This window comes from Pyrus communis, chromosome 1, assembly GCF_963583255.1.
Source record: "Pyrus communis chromosome 1, drPyrComm1.1, whole genome shotgun sequence".
In the NCBI taxonomy this organism is placed as follows: domain Eukaryota; kingdom Viridiplantae; phylum Streptophyta; class Magnoliopsida; order Rosales; family Rosaceae; genus Pyrus; species Pyrus communis.
This window is the reverse complement of record NC_084803.1, coordinates 36,812,114-36,832,149: the sequence shown is the minus strand read 5'-3', so window position 1 is coordinate 36,832,149 and position 20,036 is coordinate 36,812,114. Positions and strand designations below refer to the sequence as shown.

General features: G+C 36.1%; 1 protein-coding gene across 1 annotated transcript; it reads left to right on the top strand.

The window, feature by feature from the left end:
* The first annotated feature begins 8,126 nt into the window (after positions 1-8,126).
* On the top strand, positions 8,127-12,499 carry LOC137726879 (aquaporin NIP1-1-like). Its single transcript, XM_068465834.1, has 2 exons — positions 8,127-8,365; positions 12,289-12,499. The coding sequence occupies exons 1-2, from the start codon at positions 8,127-8,129 to the stop codon at positions 12,497-12,499; spliced, it is 450 nt and encodes a 149-aa protein (XP_068321935.1).
* The last annotated feature ends 7,537 nt before the right edge of the window (positions 12,500-20,036 follow it).

Here is a 20,036-nt window from a genome sequence, read left to right as displayed (position 1 = left end):
TTTCATCAAGGAAAAAATTGGATGTTGGAATTATTAATTTTCCGTTTTTGGGATCTCAAGATCAACTTGCTGATGTGTTTACTAAGGTTGTGTCTAATAGTGTGTTTTCCAACTCTCTTGACAAGTTGGGCATGCGTGACATCTTTGCTCCAATTTGAGGGAGAGTGTTGCGAGTTATATATTTATATATTAGTTAAAGTGTAAATAATAGTTTGTTGTCCCACATTGATGAAGTGCATATGCAATACCAATTATAACTCTTATATATACTTCATTTTGGAGATTAATGAATATACAAGAAATTTCCAAATATTGTCATATATATTTTTGATATTTTACCATGCATAATTCAACTCTTAATATAACATGTTGCAGTAGCTTGCCAACGAAACAAGGCTTCAATTCTACATGGTTCATCAGCCTTGAGTGCATTAGCCATCAACCTCTCACGAAGGCAAGTACAAATAACAATCTTAGGATCATCAGTCATAAGAAGATTCCTATTAAAACATAAATGTGTCCTACAGGACCAAAAAGTCTGTTTAGTTCTTTTCGATAAGTGCATTCCTTCTTTTTTTTTCTTTTTCCCAATGTATTTCCCTTTAATTACTACAAAAAAATCATTTCGAATAAGAAATCATTTAGTCATCTATATGTGTATCATGAATAAACGATTAATTATCATCTCTACAAAAATTCATTTCAAGTTAGATATCTTTTAGTCATCTATATATATATATATATATATCTATTATGAATAGACGATATTCACATTAATTGATATTTTATAGAGATTAGATAAAAAGTAAGAAAATGAATAGTATCAATTATGATATTTTTATACTAAAATACGTTAATGGTGCATCCCATGTGGTAGATGCAAGTATTTCCGTTCATTTTTGCCATTAGGAAGAGACCAATGGAGAGAAAACTTTGGTCAGTGGTTTTGATCTTAGTTCAAGAGCAAAATATTTTTAATAGACTTATGGTAGAAAAATTTAGTTTTTATTGACCTATAAGAAATACGTAATTTATTTATTGACTACCTAAACCAGATTTCCAATTTTTTTAATTTGATACAACAATATTTGGAGTGGGAGAGAAGAAGAGATTTCGATTAAGCCACATAATAGTCCAACCATAATTAAGTTGTTGAACGTAGTGCTAGTGGGGAGAGGATCCTCTCTGGACCCAAACCCTCAGGATCATCCGGATCCTTCTTCTTTAAAGGTTAAGGCGGCGTTGTGGGCTTTCCCGAAGTTGGCATCGTGCTTCCTTGGAGTCGGAGTCGTGGCCTCCTTGGAGCTGATTATCAGCAACATCATAATAAACGTCAATGATCGTGGTTCTAAAAAACTGGGCTTGTAGAAGTTTTCCGATAAACAAACAAAAGAAGTGAAGAAGAAGAAGAAGCATAATTGAAGAAGAACAAGAAGCATAACCAAATATGCAGAGAAGAAAGATGAAGAAGAAGAAGGAGGATCCGGAGGGTTTGCGTCTGGAGAGGATCCTCTTCCATGCTAGTGCCTCTTACTAATATTGTTTAACACTTTAATTTTTAATTCTAATTTTAGGAGAGTAATATACATGAAATGAGACGTCACAGCAAGGTCGGTCTAGGTTATAGTCATAGAGACCCCTTTTTTTACTAATAATAGAGGGGTTTTTTTTTCTTTTTTTTTTTTGTCTCTTTCGTACAAAACTAATATTTGAATAAAAATAAGCACATAGTGTGACCGAGGCTACACATCTTCTTTAGCCTCCCACTCTTCTCTGCAATTTTCAACAGCTGGAGGCCTTTGGTTTATTGTGGCCTTGTGCGATCACACACCTCGCACACTCTATAAGCCGGCCTGCATCACAGTGGCGGTGAACCCAATTATATAAGTCGTTTCCTCATTTTTGGGTCATCTGCCACAATTGCACTGTTGGACTTGGATTTTAGCAAGGTTCTAAAAGACGCTAGGCGCTAGTTAGGCGGTGGGTTGAGCCTAGCGCCTAAGTGGAGGTTAGGCAGACTAAGCAGATTTAAGTAAATTTATTATATGTTGTATAAGTAAGTGTCTGTTTATACTTAGAAAGCACATAATTTCATTGGGATACATTAACTGCAAAATAAAATGACATAGATTATAAAGTATTAGACATAATGAAAACATAGGGAACAAGCATATAATGTGTGTTCATCTAAGTATTCCACAAGTCTCTTACAGTTTATTGAAAAATAAAATAAAATGCAAAATGAAAGATATATATTTTTCTATATAAGTGGGAGTCGGGACATGTGCCTATGCGAGTCTAAGCGGTCTACGCAGATGCCTAAACAGGTCTAGGCGCCCTTTCTTAATTTTCAAGCATCTAAGGATTACTCAGGGGGGTGGCCAGCCGCCTAGGCGGCACTAGGCGAGAATTTTTAGAACAGTGGATTTTAGTTGATTATGTAATGTAGGTGCATTTACATTCATAATTGTATCAATGAAATTACATAATCAACTAAAATGGAAATACAATTCCAATGAAATTGACTTTATTCTATGACCTACTCCAACCTTTGGAGTAACACTCAAAGTTTTAGGTTCTAAACTTATCCCAACTTGCTCCATCACTTGGGGCAAATATGAATTTTAATCCAAAACTCATTTTTGGGGCAAATCTAGTTCAGGATTCCTCCCAAGTTAGTGGGGTTGTGTGACATCCCGCATCGCCCAGGGGAGTGATCCTTATATGCCTAAGCAGGTCTAGGCGTCCTTTCTTAATTTTCAAGCATCTAAGGATTACTCAGGGGGGGTGGCCAGCCGCCTAGGTGGCGCTAGGCGAGAATTTTTAGAACAGTGGATTTTAGTTGATTATGTAATTTAGGTGCATTTACATTCATAATTGTATCAATGAAATTACATAATCAACTAAAATGGAAATACAATTCCAATGAAATTGACTTTATTCTATGACCTACTCCAACCCTTGGAGTAACACTCAAATTTTTAGGTTCTAAACTTATCCCAACTTACTCCATCACTTGGGGCAAATATGAATTTTAATCCAAAACTCATTTTTGGGGCAAATCTAGTTCAGGATTCCTCCCAAGTTAGTGGGGTTGTGTGACATCCCGCATCGCCCAGGGGAGTGATCCTTATATGTATATTCTCATCCCTACTTAGCACGAGGCTTTTTGGGAACTCACACAAGAACTTCCCGATGAATCACCCATCCTGGGAATGCTCTCGCGCGCTACTCGCTTAACTGTGGAGTTCCCATAGAACCCGAAGCCAGTGAGCTCCCAAAAGGTCCTCGTCGGCACACACGCAGCCAAGGTTAGGCTCTGATACCAAATTGTCACATCCCGGGCCCGCTCCACCACCGTAGCACAATATTGTCCGCTTTGGGCCCCGACCACACCCTCACGGTTTTGTTTTTGGGAACTCACACGAGAACTTCCCGACGGGTCACCCATCCTAGGAATGCTCTCGCGCGCTACTCGCTTAACTTCGGAGTTCCCATGGAACCCGAAGCCAGTGAGCTCCCAAAAGGCCTCATGCTAGGTAGGGATGGGAATATATATATAAGGATCACTCCCATGGCCGAAGTGGGATGTCACAGGTTGGCCCACCATGTATGTGTACTTTTTTTCTTTTAGATTTATAAATTCATTGAATCCAACGGCTAAGATCTAATATGATCAAATTCAATGGTAAAAAAGAAAGATCTAACAGTCCAAATTTAAATCCAATGGCTAAAGTAATTAAAAAAATTCTTTTATGTGTTTCATATTCTTTCATAGTGTTTCACGAGTTTCATGATGTCAGTTTAGTGATTTTTCAATATTTATTGGAATCTAAATATTTTTGGGTTAAAATGTTCATTAAATTAAATTAGAATAGTGTACATAATTTTTTCTTTTAGAAAAGTTACTTTAAGAAAAAAATTATCTGAAATTCATTCTTTAATAATTTCGGGCTAAAAATTTAACCCATAAGGTTTGGTGTGACATCCCACATCGCCCAGGAGAGTGATCCTTAAATGTGTACTCCCATCTTTACCTAGCACGATGCCTTTTGCGAGCTCACTAGCTTCGGATTCCGTAAGAACTCCAAAGTTAAGCGAGAAGGGGGTTAGAGCAATCGCATGATGGGTGACCCACTGGGAAGTTGCTCATGAGTTCCCAAAAACAAAACCGTGAGGGAATGGTAAGCCCAAAGCGGACAATATCGTGCTACGGTGGTGGAGCGGGCCCGGGAAGTGATCCGCCCCGGGCCGGGATGTGACAAATTGGTATTAGAGCCTAACCCTGATCGTGGTGTGCCGACGAGGACGTCGGGCCCCTAAGGGGGGTGGATTGTGACATCCCACATCGCCCAGGGGAGTGATCCTTAAATGTATATTCCCATCCCTACCTAGCACGAGGCCTTTTGGGAGCTCACTGGCTTCGAGTTCCGTAGGAACTCCGAAGTTAAGCGAGAAGGGGCTAGAGCAATCCCATGATGGGTGACCCATTGGGAAGTTGCTCATGAGTTCCCAAAAACAAAACCGTGAGGGAATGGTAAGCCCAAAACGGACAATATCGTGCTACGGTGGTGAAGCGGACCCGGGAAGTGATCCGTCCCGGGCCGGGATGTGACATTTGGAGGAGAAAAACTATTTATGGGTTAAAATCTAAATTTTCTAGGTTAAAAATTTTGAGTTTTAACCCAGGATTGGAGATGTTCTAAACAAATATAGTTATAACTCAAAGCACTAGCCCAAAACGGACAATATCGTGCTACGGTGGTGGAGCGGACCCGGGAAGTGATCCGTCCCGGGCCGGGATGTGACATTTGGAGGAGAAAAACTATTTATGGGTTAAAATCTAAATTTTCTAGGTTAAAAATTTTGAGTTTTAACCCAGGATTGGAGATGTTCTAAACAAATATAGTTATAACTCAAAGCACTAGCTTCATGGTTCAACCAAACTTCAAATTTAACACCTTTTACCTAGTTAACAACCAATACGAGCATTACACATGTAAAATAAAATACCAATAACAAAAAAAATTAAATATATAAGTGGTGACTGGACCCGGAGTTGGTTAAAAAATAACTTTGCGGGTGCTTAAGGCAAAAACTAATTAATAAATAACAAAATAAAATAAAACTAACTGAAACAGGATGAAAACTAAATTTCTCTCATAAAAATAAACTCCAGAATTCTTTCAACGTCAAAATAAATAAATAAAAATTCTAATATCACATCTAATCCAATATCATCCCACCTACCCTCCTGACTATCTAGTTTAAAAATCTACATAACAATAAAAGGGTGAGCTTCAACGGCTAAGTATCATTTCATAATACCTAGACTAAAAGCCCTTGACTTAATAAATCATATTCGAACGGACAACAGAATAATCCTGATCTGCAAGCCCACTTGGGCAGCTTCTCTGATTTCTAAGATAGCAGCTCTTGCTTTTTACTGCTGTTAATGTACAAAAGCAGGACATGAAATATGGAACTAGCAAGTAACTCTGTTCTCATTGGCCACATTATTAACAAAGATAATAACCACAAATGTCTGTGACTACTGGCTGAGGCCTCAAAGCCAAAAATCTCATAACCTGATTTTGACTAAGAGTCTCAGAAAACTAAAGATGTATGTCTTTACCTAATCACTATGATCTAAAGTGTGTCATATTAGTGCCAGAAAGACTTCAAGTTATACTCCTCGTGAATTTCGTACTCAACATTTGCTATGTGTTTATTGTTTACTTTAAAGAACAAAAAAAAAAAAAAAAAAAAAAAAGTTTACAGGCTAGTGATCCTTCGAGTAAATTTGATTTTGTTTACAGCTTTCTTTCAATACTGGTTAAAATCCAATTCTTCCTTTAAGTATTTATAAGGGGAGTTATTATAATACTCTAAAATTAAAGGTCATCCCGCACTTTAAATTTATAAGAACACAAGAAAAAAATTGTATAAAAAGGAATGCTAGATGACATTTTAAAGTGCCAATAGCAGCGCTATTTATAAATGTAGTTACTGGGTCGGTGGGAATATTTCAAAGTCCCCAAGTAAAAGAAAGAACTGTAAATGGGATGTAGCATCTATTCTAAGTTATTAAGAAAATTAATCATCTTCAATCTATATAATAATCTTAAAACAGATAATACATAAAAAATTCATGAGCATTACTTTATGCTTTTGTTACTCTCATAGCTTTAAGCTTTTCATGTATTGTAGTGGTATATAGCTTTCTTGATCCCTCATCAGATAATTTGCATATTTTCCTTCTAGTAATATATTGGTGTTGACTTCTGCACTAGTAGTCCTGAATCTGATGCTATTTTTGTGCTAAGAAAAATGCAGGCTTTGGATGCTCTTTTTCAGAGAAAAACAAAAGTCAGTAAAATATAGGCCAATCTATATTTAAGAATTGATAGGCTTTATGCCTATAATATTTCTTAGGGGCATCTCATGATTCTATATCATCTGCTTCTTAGTATGGCACCAAAAGAAAGTTCCCATACCATGATTCACTTAATACATTTTATGAATGAAGCATACTCCTTTTCTCCCCACAATTTTTCTACTTTTTGAAGTGCGCCTAAAAATACAGTAAATCTAAAAGACTTGTAAGGAAAGATTTGATCTTAGTCAAGTTGGTTAGAGTATTGTATCCTCCTCTTCGTAGTTTAAGAAAAAGGGTATGTTGGGCTCCATTTTGAAGTTTAACTTCAGCTACAATCTATATGGAGATAATAAGGAAACAAATCTGCAATATTCTTTAACCAATTAGTACTGGTCCTGGACGTTGGATGATATAAACATTAATTTTACTAATTAAGGGGGCAATATATAAATTCCTTCTCTTTTTCTTGTTCTTTTTTGTGTTAGATACATTATATTAAGTTTGGGTCGGATTGTAGGGTTTCAAATTTCAACTTGCAGCCGGCCAAGGAATTTTCAGAAAATCTGGTAGTGACCTTGTTTAATTTTGGTACAACTTACAAGACACTGCATGTGTACTGTTGTTGGTCCTAAGTCATAAATCCAAAGTCAAATATATAGGTTTGATTTAAAAGAGGATTGGAGTATAAATCAAACTCTTACCCAACCTACGTTGCCAAGATAAATGCTCTATTACTAAAATTAGAATTCTTCATTTAAATCCATCGTGTTAGGTTATTAACATTTTGTGTTAAAGTTTCCTTGCGATCTTAAACCTTAACTTCTGCACAATTTTTTCCTTGTGAAACATTGCATTCTAAATATCTATCCACTTTTTTCACCATGACACAAACTTGGTCACTCGATTTATAACTAATCTTGGCACAATTTACAAATGAATGCAATGGATTCTGACTCAGTGAGCAAATTACATTTATCCAAAAAGTTACAAAATAATTAACTTTCTTCTCTATTGTCTTTTCCTTGTTAGCATCTGACTTGTCTATTAATGGACGGATGGAAGTCCCAAATCAAGTTTACTAGGTGTAACATTCCATCAAATTGATTCCCGAATACTAAAAATGTATCTATCATTCCAAATCAATTTCCAAAAACTAAAAAAGAATAGCTTAGTCAGTCCGGCCTCAGTAAATTAATTAATTATGCACAACTACACAACCAAATAATTCTTTCCTGGCACAAGAAGTTAAATATATAAAATTCCATAACAGAGATAGGAAAAATCCTTGTTGACAGTGCCGACTTATTGCGTCTAATAAGTGCAAGAATTGGTGCATATAAATAAGTGTTTGCTAGAGGTGGTCAATCCATTATTAAGTAATCAATCAAACCTAGCTCTCTAAGTTTTTGTTATGTTTTTCTCAATTTCTTCTCCTAAACTTGTATTGTCCATTGGACACACTACTATGCAAGAAGCAGGAGCAAACGGTACTCAAAAACTGACCAAGGCTGATATTTCTACTTCAATCTTCCAAAAGGTACGTAACTCATTCGTTTTCATGATAGTAACTTCTACTTTTTCAACAACTATCGTTTATAAGATTTAACCGTCTGTTATTTGCTGGACCAAACAGCTGTTCGCATGGCGATAACCTAAAAGTTGTAATCGTCTACTAATCAAGAGTCAATTAATTTGTTCACATTTTTACCATACGGGATCGATGTCCTTTTTTTTATGTTAATAGATGATGGCGGAGCTTGGGGGCACATACATTGTCATATTTATAGGCTGTGGGGCTGCTCTTGTCAACAAAGTACAGCCTCTTACAGTCGTGGGAATAGCAATCGTATGGGGTCTTGTTTTTATGGCCACAGTATATGCAGTTGGGCATGTCTCTGGTGCCCATTTCAATCCTGCAGTTACTATTGCTTTGGCTGCTGGCCGCAGATTTCCAGTCAAACATGTGAGACACAATTGCATACCTTCGTATATTTGTTACACGGAAATTTTGAGAGCTTCTTCATTGAATTAACTTCTTTACATAAAATTATAAAAGTTTAATGACCTTCATTCTCTTATAGAAATAGAAAAATAGCTTATTTTAGACTTTAAAACACTAAGATGGGCAAATGATGGATTTTCATGATGATTTACGGCCTTTTCAACCTATTACATCTCAGGTTCAGATCTTTCTCATTCCCTTAATGTAGATTAGTGTGATAAAAAAAAGACTAAGATTGACTAATTAAGGAGAGGGTCGATATGTGAATTCAATTCCCGTATCCTATCTTAATAGCGCATATATAACATGTTAGTTTTCAATTTTGGTTTTTCTAGCTACTAAATTGGATTAGTTTTTAATAGAAATGATCCACCACAAAATATGGGTAGTGATTTTCACTTTCAGCTCAGCATGAGTATAAAAACAAGAGAACTTTCATGAAAAGGGTTTGGGCTAAGTTTATTTTAATAAAAAATCATGTTATAACTTTATTTAATGAAAAAGACTTAAATTTTAATGAAAAACCCTTAATTTTAATAAAAAGGACAAAAGAACTTAAATTTTAATGAAAAAGACATAATTTTAATATTAAAAAATTTTAAAAAAAATCTGACACGTGGACCCATGTGTTCTCAAACAAACTGTTTATGAAACTTACTACACTGTTTATGAAAACTTATAACATTGTTTATGAAACTTACTATACTGTTTATAAAACTTACTACTCTGTTTATGAACACATTTATATATAAACACATATAAATGTTTTTATATATGTGAAACTGGCATAATCAACAAAATGGCGTGCACTTTTGTGTCTTTGAAGCTTTCTCCTACATTCCTCAATCTACGTAAACCATGAAACTTGTTACTGGTTATTTTTCCTTTTGGTTTTGACCACTCTGCTATTAAACTCTTGCAGTAGACATCTTATTTATGAACTTTTGTAGGGCTATTTATGATCTTATGGTAAGTTGTGTGTAGGGCTATTTTCTCGATTGGGCCTCCATGTGAGTTTTTCGTGAAATAGTACTTGAGTTCAATATTACTCATCTGCAATTAGGAAGAAAATGAATGCTATGGTGTTCAGATTACTCTGGCACTGACGATTTTGATGTACTTGCAGAGAGAACCGGTGTTTGGCCAATTACCTATAAGCCATAAACATGATTCTAATCCTTTTAATCATGATGACATTACTCTGGACTCCGCGGGACTATAGTCAACAAATTGGACGATGAAGGAAAGTCAAAACAGGGTTTCGTGCGGTTCAAAGGACAATGCGAAGATGATACCTCGAAATTTAAATTCTAATGGTAATAGAATTTTTTTGCAGAATTCTTGATATCTGCGTCTCTACATGCAAGAGTGGCGCAGGAGCAACTAAAAGAAATTAATTCATGTTGATATATGTTAGAATCTGTGATGATGATGGTAGAAATTTTAAAAGGAATGAATGAAGTTTTTCTTCTTCTTCTTCTCTTGTCCTTATCATTAAATAAATTTATTAGATGATTTTTGGTTAAAATGTAAAGTTTTCAAGTCTTTTTCATTAGTTTTCCTTAAAAACAATGAAATGTTCAATTTGGAGTGCCACAAAAGGTAAACTATGTGTCAAAATCACTTCCTGAATGCATTAAGACAAAACAATCTATACAAGCAACGCGAATTTAAATTAAAACATAAAATTTTAAAAAAAAATTCAAGTGTCTTTATAAACATTTTCAATTACAACTTGCTAAAGAAATGCTTGATAAATATTATTCTTGTGCTATAGGTACTAATAGTGATTTTAGGGTCAAAATCACATGAAATATTTACAAGAATACAAGGATGTTGTAGTATAGATGCTCATGCAAGATCGTTTTCACAAGGATTGAATTAATAATTTGTGTTTATATCCAACTCTTAATTAATTATTTAAAACAAAGTTTGGAAAATATTGATTTTAGAATTTAATATAATAAAAACGAATTTAAAAAAAAAACAATTAAAGAAATTAACTAGAGAACAATTTAAAGAAAATCAATTTGTAAAAGCCCTAGAGTTCAACCATCACCTTAACAATCCTACGTAGTTCTTCTAATTACTTATTAATTACCCATGCATATTTTGAAGGTTAGGTTTTCCTAATATATATTATACTTGGAACCTCCAACATAAAACGTATATCTAACATGCAACCCGTCTGGACGTTCAAATCAAATATGAACATGAAAGACTCATTTAAGTTTTATGAAAACTCTTTGAAAAACCATGCAACTCTTAAGACGTGGTGTTCATCTCAAGCAAAATTACAATTATTAACCACAAGAAGTCAGCGCCAATTTCAGGGAACCTTCCGACCAAAATTGCATCAAATTACTTTTCTAAATATCCTAATGGTGGCCAATCATCAAGACAATTGGATAGTTTAAAACAGTGATTAATAATTCAAAACATACATGCATGCATAATATCATAAGTAAATTGAAAAGAAACTACATATTCTTGCTAAGGTTAAAGGCCTCCCCTTAGCAAAAGAAACTAGCTACGAACAATCATAAAACAAAATATTATTGAGAATAAGGATAGAAAACACATAGAAACTTGAATAACCCTCTAAAGTGTGTGTGCGTTCTCCTCTCCTTCTCTTCCCTCAAACCCTAATGGCTAAATATCTTTATTTATACTACTACAAAATAAAACCCTAAAAGGTCTTAGAATAAAACTAGGAAACATAATAAAATAATAAAATAGAAAATAAAAGGTTTCCTATTTAAATTAAAATTCAGACTTCTCAGAAAATTTGTCTTTTGACTGACCAAATTAACTCTGATTTGGTCTCAAAAGATCTCTTTTGAAAGCTAGAGACGTCCCCTACAAATCCTCAGAAGGAATGTTCCTCAAAATATGTTAGAGGGAGTATTTTTGCTCACTATCATTTAGTGTGGTGTATGCTCACCACTCTATTTATCACTGTTAGATGAGTTAGAATGCCGAGATTCATGTAGTGGATAGGAATAAATCTCAAAACTCAAACCATCTAACGGTGATAAATAGGGTGATGAGCATACACCACACTAAATGATGGTGAGCAAAAATGCACTATCCAAAATACTCAAAACGTCCAGAAACATCAATTTAGGAAAGCTGCGCTCTGAGCCTTTATTTCATTGCCATAGTCAAATGGCTTGGTTGAAAAATCTGGAATTTTGACACAATCATCTTAAAAGACAACAACCTCCAATTGGAATCACTCCAAAGTTCATCTGTTTGATTATTTTTTGCTCCAAAGAAAGTCGAATGTCCTACATTAGAAATATAATTCAAAATATCACACACATAATAACCAATAAATTATTACTGAAATTAGAGTAAAATATATAGTATAATATCAACTCATTAGGTACCTATATATGTGATGTCACAGTTGTCTGGTGCAACATTAGCAAGCCTGACCCTCAGGCTGTTACTTGGGAATTCGTCATCACGTTTATATTGTTGTTCACCATTTGTGGTGTGTTGACACTAATGACAGAGCGGTACTGTCCTCTATTTTTCTCAGCCTGTTTCTCTGTGTTCGGTTAGGTTTTGACACACTTTTTTTCTAGCCTGCTACACTCGAAACTAAATATTTTACCAATGTTTCTGCACTTGCACGTGTACAGCAAAAGGCTAAAGAAAGAGTGTTAACTTGTTGGTTTTTCGTTGACAAAGCACTAACCCTATGCTTGACTACAAAATTAGGGCAAGAATCTCCCTGGAATTGCAATAGGTGGTGCCGTTTTGGTTAATGTCATGATTGCTGGGTTATAACCTCCTCACTAGTAATCTAATAATCTCTTAATTACTATAGCTTTGCATTGTACTATCACTCTTACGTACACATGATAATTACACTTTTTTTATGTATTGGATTTTGCAGGCCCATCACTCGAGCTTCCTTGAATCCTGCAAGAAGTTTTGGCCCGGCTGCCGTCACCAGTCCGTACAAGAACATTTGGGTTTATATTGCAGCACCTATTCTTGGAGCCATTGCTGCTACTGTGGTGTACAGTGTTCTCAGGGTACCTAAGCCAGTAAAATCTGATGAGAAGGCTGATCCAATATTAGCTAGAAATCCTTCACAAGTCTGAATAGTTCAACATGAGTAGAATTGGCTATGCACGAACAGCACTTCTATCACTTCTGCCGTGTCAAGTAAAATGTAACAATATAAGATTTCTTGCCTATTATCTGAGGGACTTCATGCAGATTCATGCATATATTTGAAACAAGTTGTAGTATGTAGGGTTTGTCATTTGCTTATTTAGTTAATAGGGTTAGCAATAATTAAATTAATTGCGCTCCAGTACATGAATTTTTCAAAATCCCAAAGAAAAAGAAAGAGTTCTAAATGGGATGCAGCATCTAATCTAATTTATTAAGAAAATTATCTTCATCATATATACTAAACTTAAGAGATTACGATTTGAAAGCGTCTCCTTTCACCATAATATTCCGGCCGGGAAGCAAGTTTTGTTGTGAATGCATTGGCGGCAGTGGGATATTCCTCCTAGCTAAGATCCTTATATTTGGCATAAACTTTGCCTAGTGAAGCCAAAGCAAGCGGCGTGGTTTTGTCATTTCGCTTATCATAGCTGCACTACGGGCATTTCGTTGTAGTTTTCTCCTAGTTTAAAAAATAAAAAATAAAAAACTTAAGAGATAACATAAGAAATTCATGACCATTACTTTTTAGTTTTTTCCTCCCGAGTAATATATTGTGTTGACTTCTGAATCTGAGAATTTTTTCTACTAAGAAAAATGCAGGCTTTGGATGCTTTTTTCCAGAGAAAAAAAAAAGCACAGTAAAATATGTATAGGCCAGTGGCTGATCAATATTTAAGAATTGATAGGCTTTATGCCCTAGAAGACAGCATATATAGTCTCTACTATGAGCATCTCATGATTTTATATCATCTGCTTCTAGTATGGCACCAAAAGAGACCATTATTAAGGTTCCAAGACCATGATTCACTTCATAATTTTATGAGTGAGGCATTGCCTTCTCTCCCCACTTTTTTCACTGTTCAGTCTAAAGAAGGTGCAATAAAGATAAAATTAATTGTATAAATATTATTTGTCCAACTATCACTAACAATACAATTATGCCATCTTGCAAGTCGTGGTGTGTTCTCGTGGTTAGGACCTTATATTCTATCCCTTGCGATTAGGATTCTTAACCTTGCAATTACGATTCTATCCCTTGCGATTAGGATTCTTAACCTTCCCCCGTCTCCTTAGTGTAAATTAGGATTCTTAACCTTCCCCCGTCTCCAAAGAAAGCTTGAGCTTTTTAAACCCTATTTTGAAGGAGGGGAATAAAAATGTTTCGGCAATGTTCATGCTACAGTAGATGGAGCGCGGGAAGCCTTAAAAAAATTCAACGAACTATTTCGCTTAAGGGTTTCTCTGAAGCACATTATGCTGAAGAAATTTGTGCTAACGAAACCTTATCACAAGCTGTATTGGTTCAAGAAAAATCTTGGGCGGAAAAAGCTAAGATAAAATGGGATACACAAGGACATATAGGAACACCAATTATTTTCATACTTTGGCCAAAATTAGACGGGCTCATTCTCATATATCTTCTCTTTGTATCTGTAATGATTTGATTGATGATCCCAGTATCTTGCGTAGTCATATAGTTGATCACTTCACTATTGCTTTTACGGATGATGGTGTCACGTGTGATACGGGTCTTGTTGAAAGATTTATTCCTTCACTGGTGTCAGAATCAGAAAATTCTTCTTTGCTTGCTATTCCATCTTCTCAGACCATCAAAGACGTTGTATTTTCTATGAAAGAAGATATTGCTCCAGGCCCTGATGGTTACACTGGCCAATTTTTCCAAGCTTGTTGGGATTTTATTGGTGTAGATGTTGGTCATGCTGTTATCTCCTTCTTTGAATCGGGTTTCATTTTGCCAAACCTAAATTCTAGTTTTGTAGTTCTCATTCCGAAGGTTCAAGAAGCAAATTCTATCACTCAGTTTCGACCTATTGCTATGGCTAATTTTATTTTTTAAATTATTACCAGAATTCTTTCTGATCGCCTAGCACCTACTGCTTCACGGATAATTTTGCCCGACAAATATGCTTTTCTTAAAGGTCGACACATCTCTGATTGCATATTTTTGGCTTAATGTGTAAATTTGCTTGATACTAAATGCGTTGACGGGAATGTTGCTATAAAATTTGATGTCGCTAAAGCTTTTGACACTCTTAATTAGGATTTTCTTCGTCGAGTTCTTACGACTTTTGGGTTCCACTCAACTTTTGTTCAATGGGTAAGCTCTATTCTGTTAGTGAAAATGAATTCAATGGGTTTTGATCTAGAGAGAGCTGGACAGAAAAGCAAAGATGAACGAAAACTGAAACCGAATGGTTTTTCTTCTTCTCTCTTGCAAAAGTTGCAGAGGAATATTTTCACTATTTCGAAAGAAAACACTAACTCTGTTTTTACATTAACTGTTGGCCTTAACTTGGGACCACACATACACTACATTTCATCTTAGTCACTCATCTATCTAATTACATGGATCAACCAACACATGGCACTCATGGCCTTTTACAAAACAGAACCTTACACTTGGCATTATTTTGCACAAGTGAATACACCAATTTAAGTAATCTTATTCTAAACTTTTCAGCTCAACACTTATAATTTAACACTCCCCTTTAAGTTTTGAGTTGATTTCACACCAAGCATATCCCTGAGATAGTTGAAACGATCCTTAGCCAAAGGTTTTGTGAAGATATCTGCTACCTGCTTTTCAGTGGGACAATACACCAAATCAATGATTCCTTCTTGCAGTGCATACTTAATAAAGTGATACCTTCTATCAATGTGCTTAGTCTTTTGATGGAACACAAAATTCTTTGTGATAGCAATGGCAGATGTGTTATCACAGTGAAGAGGAGTAGCTACAGTTTGTAATTCTCCAAAATCTTCCCAAACAAACCTCAGCCATATTGCTTGAGTTGTGGCTTATGATGCACTTATATATTCAGCCTCTGCATTTGAGAGTGCAACACAGTTTTGCTTGACCGAAGCCCAGGAAAACACACCACTGCCAAATGAGAATGCATATCCTGATGTGCTTTTCCTGTCTTCCAATGAACCACCCCAATCACTATCACAGAAGCCAATTAAACAAGCTTTTCTTCCTTTCACATACTCCAAGCCATAATCTAGAGTTCCCTTGATGTATCTGAGTACTCTCTTTGTAGTTCCATAGTGTCTATTGGTAGGACAATGCATGTATCTTGCCAATAAACTAGCTGTATACATTATATCCGGCCTTGTAGCAGTGAGATATAGAAGGCTTCCCACAATGCTCCTATACATCTCATCACTCGCATATCCACTTCCATCATCTTTAGATAACTTCTCAGTAGCTACAAGAGGAGTTGTGACAGTCTTTGCTTCATTTAAACCAAATTTACTCAGTAAAGAGCTTGCATACTTCTTCTGATTAATGAAGATGCTGGAATCTGTTTGAATCACTCCCATCCCAAGGAAGTGATGAAGAAGTCCTAAATCTGTCATTTCATACTTCATTTTCATATCTTCTTTGAACTCTTCTAGCATTGATTTGCAACTACCAGTGTAGACTATATCATCTACATAGATAGAGACAATCAGGATATCTTCTCCCCTTGCTTTTATATACAGGGTTGGTTCACTCAAGCTTTTCTTGAAACCACACTGTGAGAAATAGTTGTTAATCTCTCTATACCAAGCTCTCGGAGCTTGTTTTAGACCATAGAGGGCCTTATGAAGTTTGTACACCTTTTCTTCCTTGCCTTTTACTACAAAACCTTCAAGTTGCTCAACATAGACCTCTTCTTGTAGAACTCCATTCAAGAAGGCCAATTTCACATCTAATTGATACAGTTTCCAGCTCTTTTGTGCAGCCAAAGCTATTAAGGTTCTAATGGTATCCAACCTAGTAACCGGTGCATAAGTCTCATTGTAGTCCAAACCAGGCTTTTGTGCATAGCCTTTTGCAACCAGCCTTGCTTTATTCTTCAACACTGAGCCATCAAGATTTAACTTGGTTTTGTAAACCCATTTAACCCCTATAACAGGTTTTTCAGTTGGTCTGTCAACAAGCTTCCAGGTGCCATTCTTTTCAATCATAAACAGCTCATCCTCCATAGCTTTTAACTTGTTTGGCATCTTCATATTTCTCTGGATCCATGATACACAGATTGCATTGAGCAAACACTTCATTCAGATTCCTCCACTTCAGTGGTGTATGATCAAATGCTTGATTGTGTCCTTCACTTAGGTTTGACATGCTTGTAGATTCACCTAAGATAGGTGACTTGGATTGAATTTCAGAGTCTTCAATATTAAGAGCTCTCCTAGATGGAGATAATATAGATGATGTAAGAGACAACACCATTCTGTCACTGCTCTCTATACTTATGTCACTATGAATAAAACTTCCAGTATTAAGAGATGTTGACCCTGAGTTATCTTCCCAATTCCAGGCAGCTTCTTCATCAAATACAATGTCTCTTGACAAGAATAACTTCTTGGATAGTGGATCAAATACCCTATACCCCTTTTCACAAGTTGCATATCCCACAAATACTCCTTTGAAGCTTTTAGGTTCAAGTTTATGTCTCTGTTCACTTGGAACATGAACATAACATAGAGATCCAAATACTCTCAGGTGGGCTATTCCTGGTTTTCTACCGGAATAAGCTTCAAAAGGTGTGATGTTGTTCAAAGCCTTTGTGGGACATCGATTTAGGATATATACAGATGTATGAACTGCTTCTGCCCAGAGAAAATATGGCATCCTCTTCTCATGCAACATAGATTTCGCCATTTCAATCACGGTTCTGTTCTTCCTCTCCACTACTCCATTTTGTTGTGGAGTATATGCAAGAGTAAGTTGTCTTTGTATTCCTTCCTTTTCACAGAACTAATCAAATTCTGATGACTTGAACTCCCCTCCTCTATCACTTCTCAGAGTCTTAATCTTGAAACCACTTTCTAATTCTGTCATAGCTTTGAATTTCTTAAAACAGTTGAATGCATCAGACTTATATCTCAAGAAATAGACCCAAATCATTCTGGTAAAATCATCTATCAGCAGCATGAAATACTTATTTCCAGCAATTGACTCAGTCTTCATAGGTCCACACAAATCAACATGAATCAGTTCAAGTGGAGCAGTTGCTCTGTACACTTGATTTCTTGGAAATTCTTCTCTGTGTTGTTTACCAAATTGGCAACCTTCACAGACTTCATTGTAGTCTGCAAGCTGTGGCAAACCATGTACCATTTCCTTGTCTCTCAATTGTTTGAGACCACCAAAGTGTAAATGTCCAAGTCTCATGTGCCAAGTCTCAGTAGAGTGAGTGACACTAGCTTTCAACACCATTTGATTCTCAGAGAACATAGTCAGTGGATAACACCTATTCACTTTCTTTTTCACTCTCATAACCAAGCATTCCAGTGATGAACCATCATACACACTACACATTCCACCTCTAAACACCAAGAAATATCCATGCTCATCCATTTGACCAACACTGAGTAAGTTCTCCTTTAAACCGGGAAGATACATCACTTCTCTAACATACTTTCTCCCTTTATTTGTATCAATAACCAAGGATCCCATTTCTGCAACATTCACAAGATCTCCAGTCGGCATTTGAACTTTGCCAGCTACATTTGTTCTGACCTCAACAAGCAAATCTACATTTCCTGTCATGTGATTGCTACAACAACTATCTATATACCACTCTCCATTCACCTTTGGTTCTGTGATTGTGCTATTTGCATAAAACAGGTTCCTTGCTACCTCTACTTGATTAGCACTGTTTGCCTTTTGCACTGATTTACCTACTGTGCACTCTCTAGCCCAGTGTCCAAACTTTTCACAGTTATAGCATTTAGGTTTCCCTTTATACCTACATTCTCCAAAGTGAAACTTAGAGCATACCCTGGACTGTGGTTTTGTAACTATCTGACCCATTGACTGTGCATTATGTGCAGAATTAGCAGGAAATTTATGCTGAAACTTGGGTTTTGAACCCCTTTTCTTGCCCTTATTATTCCAATTCTTCTGGAACTGAGATCAACTAGATTGACCTTCGCCCTTATTTTGCTCCTTTGAACTCACTGAGAAAGATGAGAATGCTTTCCCAGTAGTATCAACAGTATGTAGATCAAACCGTTGTTCTTGACTCTTTAAGATTGCAACTACTTCCTGCAAATCTACAGTCTCTAGACATTTTGTATTTTCTATAACCAAACAGATAGAATCATAAGGTTTACTAAGACTAATCAGAACCTTCTGCATAAGTCTCTCATTCGACAGAGATTCACCAAATGTTCTCATCTGATTAATTAGTTCATTCAACCGTGTAAGATAGCTAGATAAAGACTCATCATCTCGCATCCTAGCATATTAAAATTCTCGTCTAAGATTCTGCAATTTCACAGATCGTACCTGATCACCACCATGATATTCTCCGTACAACAAATCCCATGCCATCTTAGCTGACCCGGCATTGGCGATTCGAGGGAAGATTTGATCCGAGACTGCATTCTGGATGATTCCCAAAGCCTTTGCGTCTTTCATCAAAACAGCTACCATTTCTTCATCATCCTCCGATGCTTCTCCAGCTTCCTTCTTCTTCGGATTGGAGGTTGTAATCCCCTTCTCTACCAGATTCCATAACCCAAGAGATTTGAATATTGTTGCCATTTTAATTCTCCAGAACTCGTAGTTCTCACCGGAGAAAATTGGAGTCCTCACTTTAGAGCCTCCAGATCCAGACATGTTTTTGATCTGAATCGACAACCTTCACGGAGCTTCAAGAGAGCTTCGATTGAGCTCGATAACTTCACAGATTTACGCCCAGATTGTTAAATCCAACCTGGCTCTGATACCATGTTAGTGAAAATGAATTCAATGGGTTTTGATCTAGAGAGAGCTGGACAGAAAAGCAAAGATGAACGAAAACTGAAACCAAATGGTTTTTCTTCTTCTCTCTTGCAAAAGTTGCAGAGGAATATTTTCACTATTTCGAAAGAAAGCACTAACTCTGCTTTTACATTAACTGTTGGCCTTAACTTGGGACCACACATACACTACATTTCATCTTAGTCACTCTTCTATCTAATTACATGGATCAACCAACACATGGCACTCATGGCCTTTTACAAAACAAAACTTTACACTTGGCATTATTTTGGACAAATGAATACACCAATTTAAGTAATCTTATTCTAAACTTTTCAGCTCAACACTTATAATTCAACATATTCTGATATCTGCGAGACTTTCTTTTCTTCTTTCTGATGGAATTCTCGCTGGCTTCTTTGAAAGTAGTCGTGGTGTTCGTCAGGGTGATCCATTATCTCCTTCTCTTTTTTGTCTTGCGGAGCCGAGGTCTAGTACATTTATTTGGAACTGGAAACGTCAAAGCTATTTCTTCCCCTCGAGCAGCTAAAATGCCCTCTCATATTCTTTTTGTGGATGATATCATGGTTTTCTGTAAGGGGAACAAGGCTAGTTTGGTACAACTTACAGCTTTCTTTGATGAGTATGGCTTGAATTCTAGACAATTGGTGAATAAAGCAAAGTCTCATGTTTATTTG

Bases quoted from the DNA above. Each gene is read 5' to 3' on its own strand.
- LOC137726879 (XM_068465834.1), top strand. From the start codon at position 8,127: ATGGCGGAGCTTGGGGGCACATACATTGTCATATTTATAGGCTGTGGG. The intron at 8,366-12,288 runs GTATATTTGTTA...TGGATTTTGCAG, and splicing joins AGACACAATTGCATACCTTC to GCCCATCACTCGAGCTTCCT.